This window comes from Etheostoma spectabile, chromosome 22 (genome assembly GCF_008692095.1).
Source record: "Etheostoma spectabile isolate EspeVRDwgs_2016 chromosome 22, UIUC_Espe_1.0, whole genome shotgun sequence".
In the NCBI taxonomy this organism is placed as follows: Eukaryota; Metazoa; Chordata; class Actinopteri; order Perciformes; family Percidae; genus Etheostoma; species Etheostoma spectabile.
In genome coordinates this window covers 9,221,614-9,243,265 of record NC_045754.1, presented here as the reverse complement: position 1 = coordinate 9,243,265, position 21,652 = coordinate 9,221,614, and the positions used below count along the sequence as shown (strand labels likewise).

The window sequence follows — 21,652 nt, the reverse complement described above, 5'->3', positions numbered from 1 at the left end:
ATATATATATATATATATATATATATATTCATCCAGAAAACATGATATATAGTAAAACACTGAAAGGGGACATTTAGCTGCACAAGGAGTACTTTTTACTGATTATACTTTTACTTTTTAAAAGGTTTTGAATTCAGGACTTTTCACAGTGTGGTAATAAAACTATTACACCACTGAACGTTACTGTACTCACGTCAATTTTAGACGACTTGGCAAATGCTCCCACAGGATGGACGTAGTCGTACAGGATGATGACCCCGACCATCACCCGGAGGCAGAAAGACACCGTCTCCTCACTGGTGAAGCGGCTGCGGTACTCCCTGCAAGGACACGAAGAAAGGATTAGACGCATGAACGTAAAGAACGAAAACGGAAGCAGCTCGTAACAACACAGGAAGTCACTCACGGCGTTTCCAACATGACTTTACACACACTCGCCATCGTGCTTAAGCAGTCGGTCGTGTTTTCGATGGGCAGGTTCTTGTTCTGTATTTAAAAAAAAAAAAATTAAAACAATTTTTAAAAAGACGTAAAAAAAAATTGAGAGGATGCTTTCACACATCTGTTCAGTGTTCACCGCTTCCTCACGTCAGTCTCACCTCTGATACAAACTTGGTTGTGCCGTCACTTAACGCTTTTAGCATGGGCGTGGCGTCGGCGTAGAACAGAGAGATCCGATTGGCCAGTTCATTGTTGACTTCATTCTCACCATCCGCCTGAAAACCATTAAAAATGAATGACATTTTATTGTAAAATTCTTTTCATTCTATCATCTCTTCAGGTCAAAGGTCAGCTACATTACACAGACCATGGAGCTCAGGAAGACTCTTGTGTCCGTCTTACCACACACACGCACGCATGCACGCACGCACGCACACACGCACCGCCACAAAACTTTCCTTCACTGGAAAACAAATATCCTTAATTCAACGGACAAAATGGCCTTTGAGACGAGCATAAAGGAAGCGAATGGCATTGATTTTATTCATGAGTTGATGTAATGGTTTCCTCTGCCCGCTGTAGCTCCATGTCTGTTGTGAAACTGTAAACCTGGAAGTGAAAGTAGGGTCCCTGATCAATCTTTCCAGATATAGTTCACATGTTCAAAACATATAGAATAACGGGCTTCTCTCGTCTAGACCAAGCTCCAGATTTGGCCTAAACTAAAAACCAATCCGGACCAGTCCGTGTACCACAAATTTATGTGGGCATGTATTTTTTTCTGTCTGAGCACTGCATGTGTTATTGATCCACATTGGTAATAGTGGTCAGTGTGTAATTTTAGCAGCGAGATGTTGTTCACAAAGATTGCGAAGAAAAACAACAATAGAGAATTAAAAAGACAAATAGGAGTGGCTGTGGCTGTTAATGTCAATGACATGGCTTTTGTATTGATACTTTTGGTGTTGGTTTTGTTTTGTGTAAAAAGATAAAACCAATGTAGTTGTCGGAAAATATGTTCCACAAGTGTACGGGTAAGAAGTGTTTGCATGTTGTGGGTAACATACAACTCAATTTAGAAGAGATAGAATGGAGAATAAGAGACATGGATTTAAAACAAAAGAAATATTTTAACAACTGGAATTTATGACTATTTATAAAATTGTTCAAAAAACAAAGTTGAAAAAAAAAAAGAAGAGAAATAGAGTCCACCTCTTAAAGAAGCGTAAAAATAAAGTGTTTTCTGGAAATATTAAAAGGTTTTGTTTGGGGCCACGCTCGTCGTCATGCAAATCTAATACACTGCAAATAAAAAGTATTTAATTAAATAAAAATCCTAACTGAGAAATACAGATATAAAACACAGAGCCCTGCTGCTCCTCCTGGTTTCCCAGCTGACTAACGCACATCCTGCTGCTTTATAGTTTCAGACTAAACGAGACGTTGAAACCACCTGGCGGGTAACAAAGAACAAGGTGTCTCTTGAACAGCCTGTTCTAAATTTGTCTGCATATTTAAATAATAACACTGTTTCCTGCCTTTTTTTATGAGAACACTGACAGAATAGGAATAATCTCCCCAAAATTCCAAACCTATTCATGTTTTAACAAATGATGACATATAAGCTCAAAGACTTTGTTTCTGCAGGGACAGATGTTTCATCTCAGATGTCTGAATGATTCAGTTGTCTGCGCGCTGACTAAAACGCGGCGGTGGCTGCTGCTGTGTGAGTGGACGGCCGGCTGAGCATCTTTCCGCAGTGACAGGTCCTAACGACAACTTGTCTGGGCCCATTTGTCTAATGGCACATTCTGGTTTGGAGAATAAAACCTCCTGTCAGACAGTCAAAACTGAGAGCAGTTCATTCTGCAGTACACTGAAATCTCACTATGTCCTGCCTTAAAGTGTCTTTTAAATGTCCTTGAAGCTGCAGAATAAAGATGTATATCTGGTGAAGTGCAGCATGCGTGATATGTGTCCTTGAATTTCATATGAAAGGTGTTGTCTGAAATCAATACAGGAAACATCCAATACTATGATAATAGTATTGAGTGGCTGTTTCAGTTTTATGGCACTAAAGGGATACTTTACCGATCGTTGTATCATTACAATGTGGGCAGTTCATGCAAAAACAATGCCAGACCTCCCTCCGTCTTGCTGGCGCCCGGATCATCCAGCTGACTTTTGCCAGCAAATGAACGAGGAGCTCTGGGCGCCGGCAACAAGGAAGGAAGCCAAACATCGTTCATCTGCATATCCTACCCACACAGCAATGACATAAAGCCGGTATAAAATCGGCAAAGTTTCCCTGTGAACCACAAATAATAGATTAACTTTAGGTACACTTGCAGGTCTCAGACTTTAAGGTCGCTTATTTGGTCCACTTGAAAAAAATAAATAAAACATGACATGACATTGTTGCCTTTTAGATCAGACCTTGTAGAGCTGAACATGAAGTCAAAGGGACAAGCTAATCATAACTCACTGATTGGACAGTTTTGGCAATGCCATCCTGCATCGTCAGCGCTTCATGCATCCATGTAAAGGAATTCACATTCTCACTTCAAATCTGAAAAATTGACCACTAATAAGTGCTTTAATTGTTGCAAAAGAATTGTGAAGAATTTGATCAATTTTCAGTGTTTTCCAAAGCCCAAGATGATGTCCTCAAATATTTTGTTTTGTCCACAACTTAAAGATATTTCAGTTTACTTTATTCATAGAGTATGAAAGAATCTAGAAAATATTCACATTTAATATCTGGAATCAAAGAATCTTTATTTGTTTTCCTAACAATTAACTCAAAATGATAACTCGATTATCCAAATAGTTTGCAAATAATTTAATAGTTGACAACTAATTTGTATTTGGAGCTCAGACACCACATTGACCTGGAGTTAGGCATTTCATCTCTAGAGGGTTTGGGCCATGCTACTGATTTGGGATCAGTTTCTGCCGCCACGCACTGCTGCACGACACTTTGTGCTTCAAACTCAATGAAACTCCCTGTGGGGCCTCCGACTTCGTGTTGCAAGACGCTTCCTGCCACACTCTCTGACTCCTGGGGGCTCTAACAGTCTGTAAACTTTGTTCCTCACTCCATCTTTCCTAATGCTGCAGTCTGAACTGAGCTAAACTCATAAATGAGAAATGATGGCTCTAATCAACAGGTCAGAGTATCCCGCAACTCACTATAATCACAATGATGACGCATTTTTGTGTTTGATCATCACTACAAGCAACAGCCGTAGTCGCCCAGAGAGGAGGGGGACATAATGTGCTCACCGGTACGTTGTTGATCCGCATTCGGCTCAGGGTTCTCCTGTAGTAGCTGAAGTCATTCTGAATGGCAGGATTTGTCATCTGAAAAAAACAAACAGAAATGCATCTTAATAAAGAGACAGTTGTGGAGAGTTTCTCTACATGTCTGTAGGTGCCACCGCCTGCAGCAGAACATTCAGTTCTAGATCAAACACGCCGTCGTCATGACACAATGTTTTAGCCAACAAGGCAGAAACGTAGCTTTGGGGGAAATTACATGAAAAGAACACGGATACAATTACGGTTGTATTTGCTGAACTGGATTTGAATCCCCTGACACTCATCCCCCTTTTACATCCACATCCCCTCTCATCCTGTCAGGAATAATTTGGTTATTTTGCTGTTACAAATCGGGCATCAGTATAGTTCATGACAATAGGGTCAACAATTATAAAGCTGACAAAAAGGGTATACAAGGTCTTATTAAGGAGAGAACAGTAGACAAACGTAGGCTCACAGTCTGATATTATACAACTTACAGCCTCAGATAAAAAGCCATAGGAGTTGTTGACTTCTTTGATTCCTACAAAAATATAAATCATCTGGTTTCACCGTGAAAACGAACTGACCACTCCAACAGAAGCTAACCAACCAGAGAGCTTCTTTCAAACGTCACCACCAGTAAGAGCTCATCATGTGGTTAATTATCCTCATTCCTGTATGAGCCTGTCACAGTCAAAGCTGCACTGGCAGCATGCTAATCCCGCTACAATAGACTGGTACTCAGTCTATGTCCACTGTGTGCACCAGGAGAGACAGACTGCTTCGCCGGGGAGGGGCTGCGCACTGCACAGACACTTTAACTAGGTCAGAAGCCCATGTATGGGTGTGAAAGATTGATGAATAGGCCTGGCATGCCACCTTGCACCCCCTACCTTCATGTTTTTATCTTGCCAGCCGGGGTAGTGGGCACTAATTGGGATGTCGCAGCAAAACGCCTGGGGGTGTCGCCGTGTTTTTAAAAAAAAAATGTTTTTGTATCTAAAGAGCGAGGGTGTAGGGGAACCAGTTCACCCACTGTCAAACCAGATGAGTGCTCACACAATTATGTTTTTGACAATGGCTATTCGACCGACACCGGCGCTTGATTCCTGGCGTTTTCTGGGCTGCACACAACCAATTTGTGTCTTAATTCAAGTTCTGGAAGTTCCCCTACTTCCATCATTTCTAAAAACCTGCTACAGAACTTGACTCAGGACAACAACAATTTCCAGGCCTCGCTCCACGCTATAACCCTCAGACATTTTAGGGACATAAACTGTATTATAAACTGCAGCGCCATATTAGGATTATAATTAAATGTTAATCATGCAATTCCAGTTTAAAATTGCAGAGCTAAAAATCAATTTGGGGGTATCAGCAGCTTGTAGGGCGACAGAGTCTGGTTTGTTCCACAGGAGAAAAGTGTAGAATGTATAACATCTTAAAGAGGAGGGTGGGGTTTAAAATGTTGGAGAAAGAGACAGTCGTACTTTAAGCTCATCAAAGCGCAGTGTGAAGTGCAGGATCTCTGCGAACTGCTTGGCCAGCGCCTGCTCCCGCTCCAGGTGCTGAGTGGGGTCGTTGTAAGTCTCGCTGGTCAGAGCTCCCAGCAGGCTGTGTAGAGCCGCCTCTGTAAATAAATAAAAGATTTCAGTTTTAGAGGTGCAGCGCTGTCAGAGGGGTGGCCACAAAAATATTAGCCTTTTTGTGGAAGATGTATATGGTCTGAGCTTTTATTCATTCTGTAAGGACCCAGATAAACCTCGAGACTCTGGTTAATGTGTGAAAGTATTCCAGCTCATCAGTGAGTGCTGCTGAATAATGTTTCATATTCAGTTTTTTGTCATTCAAGCACCCAGCTAACAGGTGAAGTATATGTGCAAAGGTCATAAGTCAAAGGTAATCCTGTATATAGCATAAAAAAGTGATAAATCTTCAGATATAAAACAGTCAATGAATCAACTGACTAATATTATATATTATAGCATTCATCTGCACAATATTCTCAATTAATTGATTTCTTTATTCTATGAAATGTGATGCCTTCACATGTCTTGTTTTGTCCAAACAGTCAAAAAAAGATATTTAATTTACTATCACAAAAAGAGAGGAGACTACTTTTGCCATTTTATGTATAACGTGTTACAAAAACAGAAAAAAAGATTAAATCAATAATAAAAAGTGATTAGTTTCAGCCCAAACGCATAATAATTAGGTATAAAATGCACCTGTCAATATTGTCGTCAGTGTGTTGGACAGTTAAGCTTCACTACAAGCCAGAACAGAAGTCGTCTAACCAAAATGCAAAGATCCTAAAGACTGAAACTGGTGCTAATCCAGGTCTGCTCTGTATCAATATGGAGGTAAATTCAGGGTTATCTACATAACCCAAAATCACAAATGTGCCAAATGTGTGCTTCATAATAACACCCTCTTTGCATTGACCCTCGATTCAGATACAGAAAAACTCCCTCAGGTTGATCAACAGAGGACAGATCCTTCTTCTACATGTGCGATGGATAAGAACAGCTCCAAAAAATGGATCATAACACAGTTGGATATGTGAACAGTGTTCTATGTCAGCAAGCTGAAGCACCCTGATTAGGACAGAGACAGATAATGGGGCAGTGGTTGTGCCCAAACTGCCCAAGGCCCAGAGCCAGTATGGGAGCGAGGGGGGGGGGGGGCTTTCCTGCTCAGATGCAGATGAGACATGGGACTAATTATCTCATTGGCATGAAATAGGGTGGGGGGGACGGGACGGGATTTCATTCAAGCAGGATTACACTCATTGTTTTGACGGTAGGTAAATACAAAGCCTGTGCCATGCCTTGACATAGCATACCCCCACAGACCGATAATTAACCATGCATGAGGAGCACCGGCAGGGAAATGAGGAAAGATTAAGTGAAATGTAGTGAACTACTTGCACACAAGTAATATTATTAAATGTCTTGTTCAAACACACAACACACAAAATAGAAATTATTTAAAGCCCAGAGGGAAGTTTTATTTATAGATGCAGACAGCGTTCAGAATTCAGTCTAGACGCTAAAGAGAAGCTTTAATAATGACATAACCCAGACAAGCTTGACATCTGATGCAATGAGGCTGCGTGGAACCACATGAGTACTTTGGCTAGATTTATTGGAAGTGTACTTTATAATTCTTGTTGATTGCACATGACATGTCAACATAACGTAGGAAAGGGCAGATTCAGACAGTGGACTACTTAAGATAACTCGAAGGGGACGTTTAAGAGACGGACAGAGCGCTGGCAGTGCAGTGCAGTAAATTGAGCACGTTTGCCATTCAGTAATGACTCCCATCTGCTTGGTACAGCGTTTGTAGCGAAGCGGCTGATTAAAAATGGCCTTAGTAGTGCAGTTTTTTTTTACCCCCATATACAACCAAGTCAAAACAGAAGTTAAGACGGAGCTGCTTTCAGGCCTTCAGAAATGAGCCACTCTAGTATGTCGGGAAGTCAGGGAAGGGCGGTGCGGGGGGAGATGTCTGATCTCATCAGGTCACGGCAGAGCAGTTAAGCAGAATGCGGGCACATAGGAGCAATACTCGCTGAGAGGGGAGGGTCAGAGGATGGCGGGACTTTAGTCTGGTCTACAATGGACCAGACGAACCAGTGTGACTCTAAATAAGATTGGTTTCTTTCAACAGCAAAAACCTATAATCTTGAAAATCAATTGTAGGTCTGTAGCCATCAATGTTAAATCTAAGTCAAATGTGTGTCAATGCAGAAATTAGTTGTTTAAGCAGGATAAATCAGCCCCTTTATTTAATCTGCAAAGTAAATTAATTGACCACACTATACAGATTTAAACTATGTATTCCTACAAGTTAACTTAAATAATTTATCAGACAAAACTTCACTGTCACATTTACAGGTTTGAGCTTCTCAAATGTTGGAGCTATTCTGTTTTATAGTGCTGTAAAAATAATACTGAGGTTTTTTGAATGTTTTGACTAACAAAACAAGTAATATGTGGATACTACCTTGGGTTTTGTAGCTAGAAAATGTATATTGATCTGTCAGCAATGTAAAATGAAAGTAAAATATTGTGGATCAACGCAATAACTTGTAGATTGAGCAGGGGAAATTTGTCCCTTCAATTCCAGTGCAAAGCTAATTGCATATTGTTACCTCCATAATATCTATCCTCCTTGGTAGTGTTGCTCTGCAGATCCACCAGCTTGTAGAAAACGTTTCTCAGCTTCACGCATGTCCGGCAGGACAGCCGGCTGCGGAGGCCATCACTGCCCCTGAAGCCTAAAGTCAAGGCAGTGAAATAGAGCAGCAGCCGCGGCTGGGAGGTGGCCTACTTCATTACATAACAGCCATCGCCAGGGTACTGCTGCCCACTGCTCCCATTGACTACCTTCTCCATTGGGATTACAGGGTGGAGGGCGCCAGGCATGGCAGGCTCCACTCCCCCCCACAGCCTCGAGGTCGTAAGACGATCAGGGAGCAGTAAGCCTACTCCCCCCTTCCCTCTTGTATCCATGCTAATTAAACAACCTATAGCCCCATTCTACACAGAGGTCAGTGCACAGTGCAATGCAAGCAGCATGTTGAGAAATGCACAGCTATGGGGGGTTTTCAAAGCTTGTTTATTTAAGGCTGGAGTGCATGTTGTGTGTGTGTGTCGTTGCATGTCTGTTGACTTTTGCAGCTCAGCAGTCAATATTGCAGATGCACATGCAAACAATTAGGTCATGTATGGAGGATTTGTCTATGTGGCGGCACTAAAAGACCTTTTACATGAAGGACATCTGCTTTCGTCCTTCCTGGTATCAAATCTGGCACTTGCTTAAAATGATAAACTGCATTAAAACCGTTGACATTGCACACATTTTTCAGTCACATATAACGGTGGTTGTGTTTGAGCAAAATCTCACAGGACACCTACGTTTGTTTCAATTGAAACTATGAGTGTGATTCTGAGAACCACTCGTGTACATGTTCTTGGCCTTCATCATGAAGGTTAGCGAGACACAGAACAGACAGACACGTACCTAATCTCTGGGAGAACTGATAGAACTTCTTCAGTTTCCCCACCAGGGGAACCACAGCCGCCCACGCCTGCTCCTGTAACACTTCATCGTTTGGATTCTGGATTGCCTGGAAATACAAACACCAAAAAAAGTCTCATCTTAAAATCAAAAGTCTTACAGAAGGTACACATTTGTAAAAGGTAAGTACAATTTAAGGCACCCATAACTGTGTGTAGTGACCCTTTTCTAGGGGAATTCCACCGATTTTACACATCAGTGTCTTTACAGGTCTTGGGAAGCACTACTGCACAGTTTAAAAAAAAATGTTAAAGACTTTTGTGGCTAAAGACTACGAGGTTAAAAGATATATGTGGATGTAGTTAAAAAAGAAGTGAGCTCATCAGACTTCTGAGGCTAGCGTTTCAAGGCTACAATAGCCGCTACTACCATAAAATGATAAGATGATATCTTTGGTTCTACTACATTGATTTATTTAAACTGTCCATCATGAGATGGATGATGTTGTAGGAGAACTCTTTAAAATAAGAATAAGAGGAGCTGGAAAAACATTTTTCACTCTCCTAAGGTTCCTATATAAGTTTAAGAATCTGATCAGATTTTTGAGGCTACAGAAGGTATTTAACTGCCACCTGGCTGTTCACTCTAGGTGTGTGTGACACCAAAAAAAAATTCTTCTACAGTTGGAAATTAAATGTAAAATTTCTCTGGTGTCATCCCTTGTTTAAAGGCCAGAGCGTCTAAACAAACTGTAAGACAACAAGTCAGAATCTTGTGATAGTTTTTGTTTACCCCTTTTATTTTATTTTTTTTCTCCAGTGACACCAGTGCTATTTATAGAGGGGCAATAAGGCCAAGAGGACTCGTCAGATCCAGTTATAGGTAAAACTTATACTCCTCATTAATTCTAAATAAAGTCCCCCTATGAACCTTTTCTGCACAGCAGTCTGTCCTAACTCTGTAGCAGCTCTGTGTCCTGTCAGTCGGAGTTAGATATGTGTATCAGGTGTACCTCTCTGATCTCTTGCCCCGCTCCTTTGTACGCCTGCAGCTCGTCCAATACGGCCTTAGCGTCCTTCAGCACCACGTCCACCTGCTCCCACACCTCTCGCTCTGCATCTGTGGGCTGGGCATCTGCAACGGACAACAACAATGTGATTGGTACCTAATCCATATTCACATTGGACTCAACATAAGTAACAGGCAGCTCTAGGACGTCTATCATATCCTCTGATAGGATAGAAATGTTGAAATGAAAAGTTTGCTAAAATAATCTCATCTTTCCAGCCCCTCTAGTTTAGTTTTGACACCACCCAATTTCCTGGCTGAGAGGAGGAAAATGGAGCAAGATAGGAGAAAACAATTGAAAAAGGGTTATGCACTCTCTTTCTGTAACAGCTCTGGGTGTAGAGACGGTTCAGTTTCAGAGTTTTGTTTGCATGTTTTTGGTTTGAGAGAAGTGGCAATAAAGAACGGCAACACTATGAACCTTTTCCACCACCTGAAGCAAGAACACCTTGCCAAGTGTGATGACTGTAAACTTCTGCTCCCCTGCAGAAGAAATAGCTTAAACACAGCTCCTCTCAACAGCTAAAGTAAAGTTTTTTTTTCCACCATATGATATTTTTCTTTATTTTGCATTGTAATTAGTCATTTAAAAATCATAATTTATATATTTGGTGTGAGTCTCCCTGATGTCTGATTTTGCTGCTTAACAGCATTCTGAAAATGCAGATTCAAGGCTGAGAATGCAGTTTAAAGAAAACTTTACAGTGTAAGTGTTGCATAAAAAGGTATTTGTTGGAGATGTACAGTAAATATAATCACAATCCTCCTTTAATGTAAAAATTTCCTAGAAACAGTGTGAGCTGTATGAGGCATTGTCTTTTTTAAAGGTATGACTGAGTCTCTGGCTTTGCCAAGTGTGAGAATACTACAGCACAGGATCAAGCCGTGTTGAGGGGCCTCAGGCTACGCAGCAGCTGAACTTCAGTGCTTTATATTTAAGGAAGGGGCTCTGCTGCAACTCTGCCCTGATTGATATTCTGCACACATTCCAGCATAGAAAGAGTCAGGTTGGTGAAAAGTGCAGAAGCTCTAGTGGTAGATTTGATTCTTTTGCCGCTGGGTAGAACACTGTGCAAAAGATAAGTGGGGGTGAAAAGACTTAAGAGTTTCAGAGTTGATAATGTTATGGTAAGATATTCATGTGATCGAAATCAGATGGGGGGGCAATTACTTAAAAAAGAAACTCACTTTCAAAATCGAGGAAAAAATTGGGCTCCTGTTCCAGATCTGTGCAAGTCAAAACTTTCAGTAGGTTCCCCATGTTACGATACCTGTTGAGGAAAAGAGAGAAAATCAATAATTGGAGCACTGAAGTGAGCAGGTGGTGAAACACTACTGTATCTGTGACACCTCACTCTTGCTCCGCTTTACTGCTCTGGTGCCTGTGTGAACTAGGTGGTGCCCCAGATGTGCTCACTGCTCATAGGCACCAGCATTCCCCTTGGACCCCTGCCGTGTGTTTCCTGTGCCCAGGCTGTTGCCAAACCAGATGTCAAACCAAAAAGTCCCCAAAAATAATCCTGTTTACTTTTTTCTGCTTTATTAACCTTTTTCCCAGCAATCAAGACCATTTGCAGGCAGTTGTATGTAAAGTAATCCATTTTGCAAGCCACCGCAGGGAAATCACATATAATCTCATCTACACATGAAGTAGGTAGTTGGTTGCTGCACATGACAAGACACATCCAATTAAACTTTGGAGGAAGGAAGTTGTCATTCAGAAGCATAAAGAGGACCCTTTTATGAAATCTGTTTGCATGTGGATTTTTACCTTTTAGGATTTGGAATTCTCTCACATAATTAGGAAATGCAATGCAGTGTGTTCGTCGAGGGAGCTGAAACATACTGTCAAAATTTAACATGCCTTTGTAACGTAAGCACATGTGGTGTAGTGACTTATATTTACTTCAAGAGCACAGAGCGTCTGTACATCAGTCTGTATAATATAATAGACATATGCATTCCATGAGTCACATTGGACAACTTTTAATTGTAGGAAAATCAACGTACAACTGCAACACATTAGCTGGGACAGGTAGTTTTTTTGCGTCACGGGGCTAACATGGCATAACCTTTCAGGGTACTGTAATTCATGTGGTCTGAAATAAAACCACACCATTGGCTCTGTTGTCAGGCTTTATAAAATCTAGTTGTGACAGAAGACTTTGGCCAATCACAAGTCATTTTAGAGAGAGGGCATTCCGATTGGCTGTTCTAGAAACACAGACGCGTGCGCACGTCCCTTCAGATGTTAAAAGTGGGATTCAATGGTGGAAAATCCTGCAGAAAAACATGCTATTCCAACATTAGCAACAACTGCGTACACTGCAAACAACCCAAAATGAGGAAGACAGATTTTCAAAAAGAGTCTTAACCAAGCGTTTATAGTTAATAGTTTGGCCTTCTGCTAACTGTTGCCAAAGCTGTTGCAAAAACTGTTGCAAACTGTTGCCACTGTTGCCAATAATTATAATTTATTCAATGGACAGATGTAATAATTGTTGATTATTTTCTTGTCTAAATTAAACATTTCCAAGTCTAAATCAATGTCTTCAATTGTTCTGGCAGAAAGATATTCAATTTACAATTACACAAAACAGAGAAAAGGCATCAAATCATCACACCGAAGAGAATTTTCTGTTGAACAAGAAATTATTACAGCAATAGATAGTAAAATGTGCAAGGTAAAGATATGATCCTGCACCAAAACAGAGCTTGAACCACACTGCACTCTAACAAAACCCGGAAATCATTTACCAACCAACAAAACACTGCTACACACCACCTGCTGCCAAACTTTCACACTTATAACTTTTTAACTAGATTCCATTACTGTTCAGCATAGTCTAGCATTGTCAGACCAACCTCCACAGTGTTGTGGAGTGAGGTCTGGCTACACCACATACATTCTGGATTGGAGAAAGAACGCTTTGGCTCATCTGCATTTCTTTAAACTAATCAAACAAGAGACTGTGGCTCTGCAAGATTGTCTTGAGAAGGAACTTGTTTTGGTGAAACATTTGAGCCACGCACAAGAAAACGTCACATACAATATAAAATGAAGTTAACTATTCACACAATACAGTAAAGTGAACTGTATAAATTAGTTAGATACAGAATTTGCTCTTACCAGTGTACCGCCATGTGCATTTTGTCCACAGTAAATCCCCACCAATCGGTCCCAAAACATCCCAGTTAGAGAGTAAGTGCAGTAAACATTTTCTTTGTAAATCTTAACAATCGTTCCTCGAAAGAACCAAGCAGGCCTGTCTTGTTGCACGATCCAAATCTTCTTCAAAACTTGCAATTTTCAGCATGTAGCTTGCTAGCTGGAAGATTGCTGACGTTTCCCAAGGAAAACAGAGTTAGACAGCAGCAACATACAGCAGAGGATAATCCGGTGGCACCGGCAGTTATCCTGGAAATGAAATGTCGTCGATCCAGACTAGTTCAGCATCATATTTACTTACAGTGGCCCAACAAATGTGCCATATCCATGGAAATTAAAACTTATTCTCTATGCTATTTATTTCTTTATATAAAGTAGTTTTTAACCTTGCCGTTGTTGTAAATGAGACTTGCAGGTTAAAGAAGAGGATAACTGAGAAGAAGAATAGTGTGTCTGAGCTTTGGCAACCATACTGTGACGTTACTATAACATCCATACCTTCCCTGCTGAGGCATACATATGACTGTATAACTTTACTCAACGTACACCTCAGCTGAGAAATGTGCAATGTGAGGTGACTCTCTGCTCCTCCCCACTCCTAGAAAGCACAGCGCCGATCATTCACAGAAGCAAAGGTCAACAGACATATGACGAGTCAGAGATCTGTGGCAGTTTGTAGAGAGAAACAGAGGCAGGCTCCATCAACGCAGACAGATTTAACCCTTCGTGACAGAGTGGAGACGGACAGGATGTACTCCGAGAGGGCGGAAGGAGGGTCAATGCAGAATAATGACACAGGTAAACTTCGGCAGACAGATGTCATCTGAAATGAGTGACATGTAAAGACCCAAAGTGACTGAGTGAGGGGTCAGTGGTGACAGCATAAATCATGCCAACACAAGTAATGGTGGGAGACAGGGAGGTGTTGCAACAGAGCAAAGTACACACTCAGCAGTCACGAGCAGAGGGTTAGATGGAGTGGTTCTAAAATGAATTAGATACACCATCGAGGGGTGAGGTGGGGGCGGTGACATGTCTTGCATCTTGAAAATCTAGCAGTGGGTCGTGTCCTTACTCGAACACTCGAAGACAATATTAGTAGTGCAGTTTCTACGTAACTGATGAGTTTGAGTACACAAAGATTTTATAAAAATGACCTTCCTTAAAAACCAGGTACTCAATTGTCACAGTCTATCAATAGATGTTAAAGGAGCAAACAATGCCTTTTACATGTTATTGCTTACTCACGTTCACTATATCTCTCAACACACTGGCTAAAAACACACTTCTCACTAGAGCTGAAAACACCAAAAAGATTAATCTGCAATTTTTTTGATATCAATTAATTGTTTAAGTCATTGTCAATTGTCAATAAATTCTCTGGCTTCACTTTCTTAAATCTGAATATTTTCTGGTTGTCTTAGACAGTAAAGTTAGTTTTAGGTTTTGGACTTTGGTTGTTTAGACAAAACAAGACATTTGAAGACTTGGACTCTGGGGAATTGTGAAGGACATTTTACAGACTAAATTAAAAATAAATTAACTGAAAGTGAATTAGCAGATTAATTGATAATGTTAATACATGTAAAAAAAACATAACTGTTGCAGTCCTTTTATGTTTATCTAAACAGTGTTTTTTAATTAAATTTTTTTTTCTTTTTCATTTTCAATCAATGCAATTTACTCCAATTTATCTTGCAAAAACTTGCAACCAGAAAACCTTTTAAAACTGTTTCATGGTTAGAAATTAGCACCAGCTGGTATGTATGTATGTATGTACACACACACACACACACACACACACACACACACACACACACACACACACACACACACACACACACACACACACACACACACACACACACACACACACACACACACACACACACACACACACACACACACACACACACACACACACACACACACACACACACACGGAGACACAGAGACACAGAAAGCCACCCTAACAACTGTTAGTCACTCAGTCGACCACCTGCAAAGACCCACCTGCCTTGTCCACCCTAGTCTTCTTACCCTCAACTAATGTGACCTGAATGCCCGACTGTGCCAACCTCGGCACCTTGCTGGCTGTCAGAGCGCAGCACCTGATCCAGCCTCAGAAGGGATGAGAGCTGTCACTGACCTCACCCTGCTGGATGATGTGGGCACTGCCCATCATTGCCAGGCCTCTTCTGGTCCTCTACTGCCACCTTTCCGCTGCTCCCAGACAAGCGAGCGGCTGGCTGAGCTGCCAGGGCTTGCAGTGCTTCAGTGCTGGCAGCTTTTTAGACCCAGCGTTGCTCCCTAATGCCGTTTAAAATGAGGTTGTTTTAAGGAAGGGGATTTGCGTGGCCGCATTTCAAAGTCCACTAAAGAATCTTCAAGAGTACCAGAAAAACAGCTGATTCCATTTTTACATTTTACAGCTTTTGAAATCTACTCTTCCACTCAGATTTCAGCCTGAGAATCATTATATAAACAAACTTATAAACCAGTAATCATTTTGCAGCTTATATGGACTTCTAATGAGGCCAACTCTCCCTTCAAAACAAACTTCAAAACACTGAATAACTGGTTGCTTAGTGATAGCGTAGTAAGAAAGAAGGCAGAGTATGAAGTGCTGGCTAAGAGAACACAGATACTGTATTTAAGAGAGAGAGATTGAAGAATTGAAGCCATCCCCTCCCTCAGTGGCTGTAGTAGTACCCAGTAGTGTTGGCATGTCCAGGACACCACAGAGAGCCCGACGACAGCCTTGTTGTTGTTTTGAACCCCCCCACTGAGCCATCGCGTGTTTGCAGCAAGGGAGGGAGGGCTGCTTCTAAGGCCAGGGGCAGAATCTCACAAGCAGGAGCCCGCGCAGCTCTGCTATTGGCTGGGCTGTTCTACCCAACAGCTCACTGTATCCATGGAGTCAAAAAAAATTTGGTGCCATTGAAAACAGTGCAGCAGCCAATCAGGCGCAAGCTCCCGGTGAGGAGCGAGTACAGTAGTAGTAGGACTTGAAAGCACATGAATATATTAATACAGATGAGGTAATGCGCCAAAAACAGCGGATTATCTGGGAGTGAAGTCAACTGGAGACGATGGAGAAATATTTAATTCCACTACTGAGCACTTAGTGATTTAATGTGATTTGATCTTTTTCTGTGCAGCTAAGCAAATTAACATCATCAATTTTTTTAAACGGAAAAGAATAATGCAAAATGTAATCATCTAAACAAATTTTAATTAACGCTGAATGTGATAATACATTTTGTCACTTTGCAATAAGATAAAATATCAAAATATATATATCAATAAAATCTAACAATATTGGATTTATACTAGCAAAAAAACAACATCCAAAATATTCGCAGATTAAAGATGGTGCTAAGAGGTTGAAGTTTGTTTTGCTAAAGACCCAAACAGTGCCACGCCCATGCAGCAGCCTGACCTCCTCATGGCACTGCTTTTATACGTCTCCCAGCTCTATGTCTCCCCTTTATGAAGCACACCGAGAAGCAGGGCACAGCTGAAACCGAGCACTGCGGCAACGTCCTACAAGAACAGCTCGGGGGTTGATGGCTGACTAATGTAAGGGAGAGATAGTGCTGACATTCCACTACTCGGCTGCAGCATGAGAGTCCACGTGCCCTGCTGCTTTACTATGGAAGAAAAACAACATCCTCCCCAACTGGGCGCAGACACAGCACAGAGCGTCACGTGGGCTCTGCCGTGGAGAGGCTGAGAGCTTCCCTGGCCCTGAGGGGTGTGTGTGTGTGGAGGAGGGAGGAGGGGAGGGAGGGGGGGGGGGGGGGGGGGGGGAGGCAGCAGGGTGTATGTGTGTTTATGTCTGGGATTATGTAGGTTTAAAAAAAGGAAAATGTATATCTCATTTATGTATGTCTATATAAGCCATTTAAATTAAAAAATAATAGTAATGTAGGTAAGGACGTGTGCTGAATATTATTGCGAGTGTGGAAGGGGAGGGATTGCGAAGCGTCACACTGCAGCATAGGCAGGCAGAGCTAGGCAGCTTTAAACTTGACCTAGATTCCCTGGGTGACACGCCACATCGCATTAGCCCACTCGGCCAGACCTGGACCCGCCGGAGCTCCCTGACACTGGCCCGAGTCGACAGGCAGAAAATGGGGGAGCACTTCCCAAATGGGGCTGGCATGCGCCCCACCCCTCCTGCTCCTCCTCCCACCTTCCCCCAACTCGACTTCTCTTCACCCCAGACCATCTCTTGCCAATCCTATCCAGCTGACTGAAAATGGTTTAGGGGGCCCTTGGCAATGAGGAACGAAGGGGGGTCTGCCATTTGTTTGTTTTTGGGGGTGAACTTGATTACCTCGTAGCCACGCCTCTGTATTGTTGCAAACATCAGCTAATGCCCCCCTCACCCAGATTCTGGCAAATCAAAACAAACCTCACAGGATGACTAAATCATTACAACTGACGGCAATACATGAGGTGACACATACTCATCTTACTCCTGTAACCACACATAGAGCTAAAAATATTCCTTTCTTAAAAACAACTCCTGCATCAAATCACTGAGGCCGCAATGAACCCAATCACCACAAACGTAAATTAACACATGAAACCGGCAGTTTGTCCAGAGAAGCAGATCAGAGGAGGATGAAAGTGGGAGCATCGCTTCCTCGGCTTAGCCCCTCTTTTTGGACGGCACCTGATGAAAGTTGGAAACCATGGCAACAGGCACATACACAAGAGTCAGCTAAAACGCTGGCTCCATTGAAATCGAGCTCTATGAAGTGGCTCTTAGCGCCGCTCTTCTGTCACAGCAATACAACATTTTATACCATCAAAACACACAGATGCTGACAGCCCGGACTGATGATAATTTATAATCAATGCATTGAACTGCAGCAAAGTAGACTTCTACACCAACAACAAAAAGGGGCCTGATATGATCATCTCAAGCTAAAAAGCTGCTCCATAACCAAAAAAGGCTTGAATTATTTTGTTACAGATACATCTGAAGAGTCCTAAAACTAGTCCACGGTGTTTGTGTGAACTCGACCCCTAATCTACCACTTTGATTTTCTGCTCCATCCGTTCAACATCTGCCTCAGAAGGATGCCCTCCCCACCCTGCCCTTGAGAGTCCTCTGACTCGTTCCTAGGATGTTTGGAAATCATTAAGGGGGGCATATTGACTCACCGTCGTCAGTTCAACCTCCCTAAGGGCACCTGCCTTCTAAACCCGTTCTAACACAGATCTCCCATTCTTCTGCTAAAAACAGCCCTAAAACCATAATTACTCGATTGACCTTCTGACTGACTCACCAACGTCACTGCATCCTTGAATCTCACTCTAAATGTTGAGAGAGTGATATTTAAGGATGAGCATTTAGGGGGCACAAAGCCTTACATAATTGGTTGTTTAGAATTGCTGTATAGATTTAAATTGAAGAAATACAGTGGAGCATCAACTTAAATATGTTTTCCCTGCACAGTATTGCCCTAACAGGATTTTTGGGTGGGGCACAGAGGAGGATTAGGGATGGATGATGAGTGTCAGATTAAAGAGTTCCACAATCTTCTTTTAGTAAGAGAGGAGTGCCATCTGGAGGATGCAAACAGTTATGCACACTAGGAATGAATAGTGGGGAAAGGCACTCCCAAACCATTTTGCCATTATATGCCCGTTTCAGGATTGCTTCTGCTAAAATGTTCAAAAAGTGATAGTAGTTGGAGTGAAATGTCTTTGTAGTGAACCATCACTTACCGGCAAAGAACATAATTTCTATCTCAACTCTAAGCAACACGTCAGATTCTTGGGATGGGAAGCTTGATATAAGAGCACCATCCAGTGTTCACATGCAGCCGTTTCAGGGTAAAACACATGAAAATAAAATGACATTACTGCAGACTAAATGGTGATGTCATGTTTCATACTAATCTGCCAGACATTAAGGCTTTCCAACATGCAAGTCTGCAGAGGAATGACAGCAGCCTGGCGTGCTCCTCAAGGGAACCTGCGCAGGAAGTTATACACGGTCAGCCTTCCAGTGGCATAAATAATAGATAACCGAGAAGAAGCTGAGAGCTTTTAGCTGAGATAACAAGCCACTCTACATATTACACCCACTTACACATATCATCTCAAATGACCTGTTCAGCGGATGAGGCCCAGAGGAGCCAGAGCGTCTTCCATATGCTGAGTCAAGAGTGAAGCAACTGATATTTCCACACTATTTAAGCATGCCCAGGGTTTTCCCTCCCATTACAAGGCTTAGGCACAGCACCCAAGCAGTTTTGGGAACCACCAATTGTGAGCATCAAAACTAACTAAATTATTTTTCTCTTCTTCTCTATCTATCTATCTAATGGTTGTAGTTGGTCCCCTATGTACTTCTTTAGCTAGTTTTGTCTTGGAGTCTTGGAGTGTTATTTATTCATTAAGTGCTCTACTTTTCTAACATTTTAGACACCGATATGGTAATAATAATGGTCAAAATGATGTGAAATTGTATATTTATTTTACTGAAAAACATAACATTTTTGTGAAGAAGAACCCTTAAATCCTCCACCAAATAATTGCACCAAAGTTTTTTACAAACCTAGGAAAACCACTGGTACATAAAACAGGTATAACAGTACTAGGCCTCACCAGCTGAGGGCAGTACTGACCCAGTTATGATAACAGCAACAGGAGAGCCAAGAAAAGCTTCACCTCAGGCTACTACACCACACCTCCCCCTGGCTTAGCAAAGCTAATCCATCCTGTATGTATTCACACAAAACTCAGCCTGCTGCATTAGCTCAGCTCCATTCTCCATTTATAATGCAACACATCTACTGCTCCCCTGTACTGCCACAGGGTTGTGTGCTGCATGCTAACTGAAATAGCTTGCCATTTAGGCTATTTTAGTGAATGGATTTGAATCTTAATTGGGCACCTTGGCAGCTTGGCATTAGCCTATACTCACACAAACACAGACCTCTCGCGGGGATACACTGACTTAGTAATCCTATATACGAACCACCTGAGGCTTAGCTGTCAAAACGGCCCAGCATTCCAGCAACAAAGCTTAGCCAATCAAATGATAGCTGTGTGTCACGGTAACAATCTCCAAGGAGACACGGAGAAAAATACAACAGGGATGTGCAGACATGCAAGCAGGGGCAAAATGATGTGAAGTGGAAAAAAACACAACCTGAGAACAAAAAAGAAGAAAAAAACATTTTGCCGTGAGCAGGAAAAAAAATAAACGTGCAGTAAAACTCCACACTGCCAAAATATAGTGGTCTAAAATGAGACTAAAGCCACTGAACGTCAACGCCACAAAATAACCAACTATTAAATAAAACAAAAAACATGTAAAATGTACTTGAACAAGACGTGTCGAGTCTCGTGTCAGAGCGGCCAGTTTGTCGTGTGAGCAGTGACCCTGTGCCCTGTAGTTACATAAACACTCTGGCCTTGAGGGGGGACAGGAAGCTGGGTGCACCTACATTAACCAACTCCTTTTTATGGCCCACAATGCACTTCATTTCCTGAGAAGCATAACACATACACCCACAACACATTAGGACTATAATAGGTATGCCACAGGCAGTCTTACATAATGACAGGTCTACTTTGTATAAGTGCACCAAAGCTACTCTTACACTTCTGAAACTGAATTCTTGATTATGTTTAAACCTCAGATAAAGTGATGATTGCCAATAAAATTGTAATTTTAATAACATGGGTGATTACATGAAGAGTTTATCTGTGCTTCTCAACCTGAAGCGAAAGGCTTCTAAAAGATTTTCAGAAAAGAGAAACTGTCTTGAAGTATATTTATACAGTTTTTGAGATGTTATTTTAAGTAATGGTGCAGTTCCCTTTCATTATTTTAGAGTGTAGGAGTTTAAGAGACACAGGAGGGGAAGTTCTGGCAAGGTTTGACTCTACGGCAGATGGGGCACAATATCCATAAAGAGCAATGTGATGTTAAGTTCAAATTGAAGCAAACTGTGTCCTAGTTACTTTCCGCCCCCACCCCCCTCCCTTAAAAAGATGTGACACCTGTATCTCTCATTTAGTGAGCTCTGGATATATCAGGTACAAAATAATAGAGTCATGCAACATGTATTTGAATATTTCCACCGACAGTTATTTGATTTTTCCTCCTACCTACACTGAGACCACATTTGCATGAAAACACCACCAGTGGAAAGAAAGCAAGGTAACTGACTCAAACTGCCATTTAGAGAAATGCCTCTATTCATTCAAAGCCCTTCAGTACGCACTATGACCCAAATTAGTTTGAAACAATGGGAGAAAGGCGCACAAACAAGCTTGACAGGGAGTATGTTGCCGTGTTATTCTCAACAACCTGCTTTTCCAAACATTGCCTTCAATTCAAATTAGGAACAGATACCAGTTATGTCATGAATAGGTATAAATAGACATGTAAACAAATAGATGCAGATATGCAGATGGTAATCTAGAGTGGAGAATGAAAGCCTACAGTTACAGTATAAAAATTAGTCCAACGGTCAAACCTTGCATCGATTAACATAATACAGACATGCAGCTGATGGACTTGGAATAAAGGATATGTTCACAATTTCTTTAAGTACACTACCGTTCAAAAGTTTGGGGTCACATTGAAATGTCCTTATTTTTGAAGGA

The 21,652-nt window shown here is 41.7% G+C and overlaps 1 protein-coding gene across 1 annotated transcript in view; it reads right to left on the bottom strand.

Annotated features, from left to right (window-relative positions):
• The window catches only part of fam49bb (family with sequence similarity 49 member Bb), a 23,967-nt gene extending 2,780 nt beyond the window's left edge, over positions 1-21,187 (bottom strand). The window contains exons 1-9 of the mRNA XM_032503993.1: positions 21,183-21,187; positions 11,029-11,111; positions 9,785-9,906; positions 8,776-8,881; positions 5,235-5,374; positions 3,727-3,804; positions 600-716; positions 407-486; positions 194-320 (exon numbers count right to left, since the gene is read on the bottom strand). Coding sequence (XP_032359884.1) covers positions 194-320; positions 407-486; positions 600-716; positions 3,727-3,804; positions 5,235-5,374; positions 8,776-8,881; positions 9,785-9,906; positions 11,029-11,101 — 843 coding nt within the window. The 5' untranslated portion in view covers positions 11,102-11,111; positions 21,183-21,187. The remainder of the gene's footprint in view (positions 1-193; positions 321-406; positions 487-599; positions 717-3,726; positions 3,805-5,234; positions 5,375-8,775; positions 8,882-9,784; positions 9,907-11,028; positions 11,112-21,182) is intronic.
• Positions 21,188-21,652: the final 465 nt, after the last annotated feature.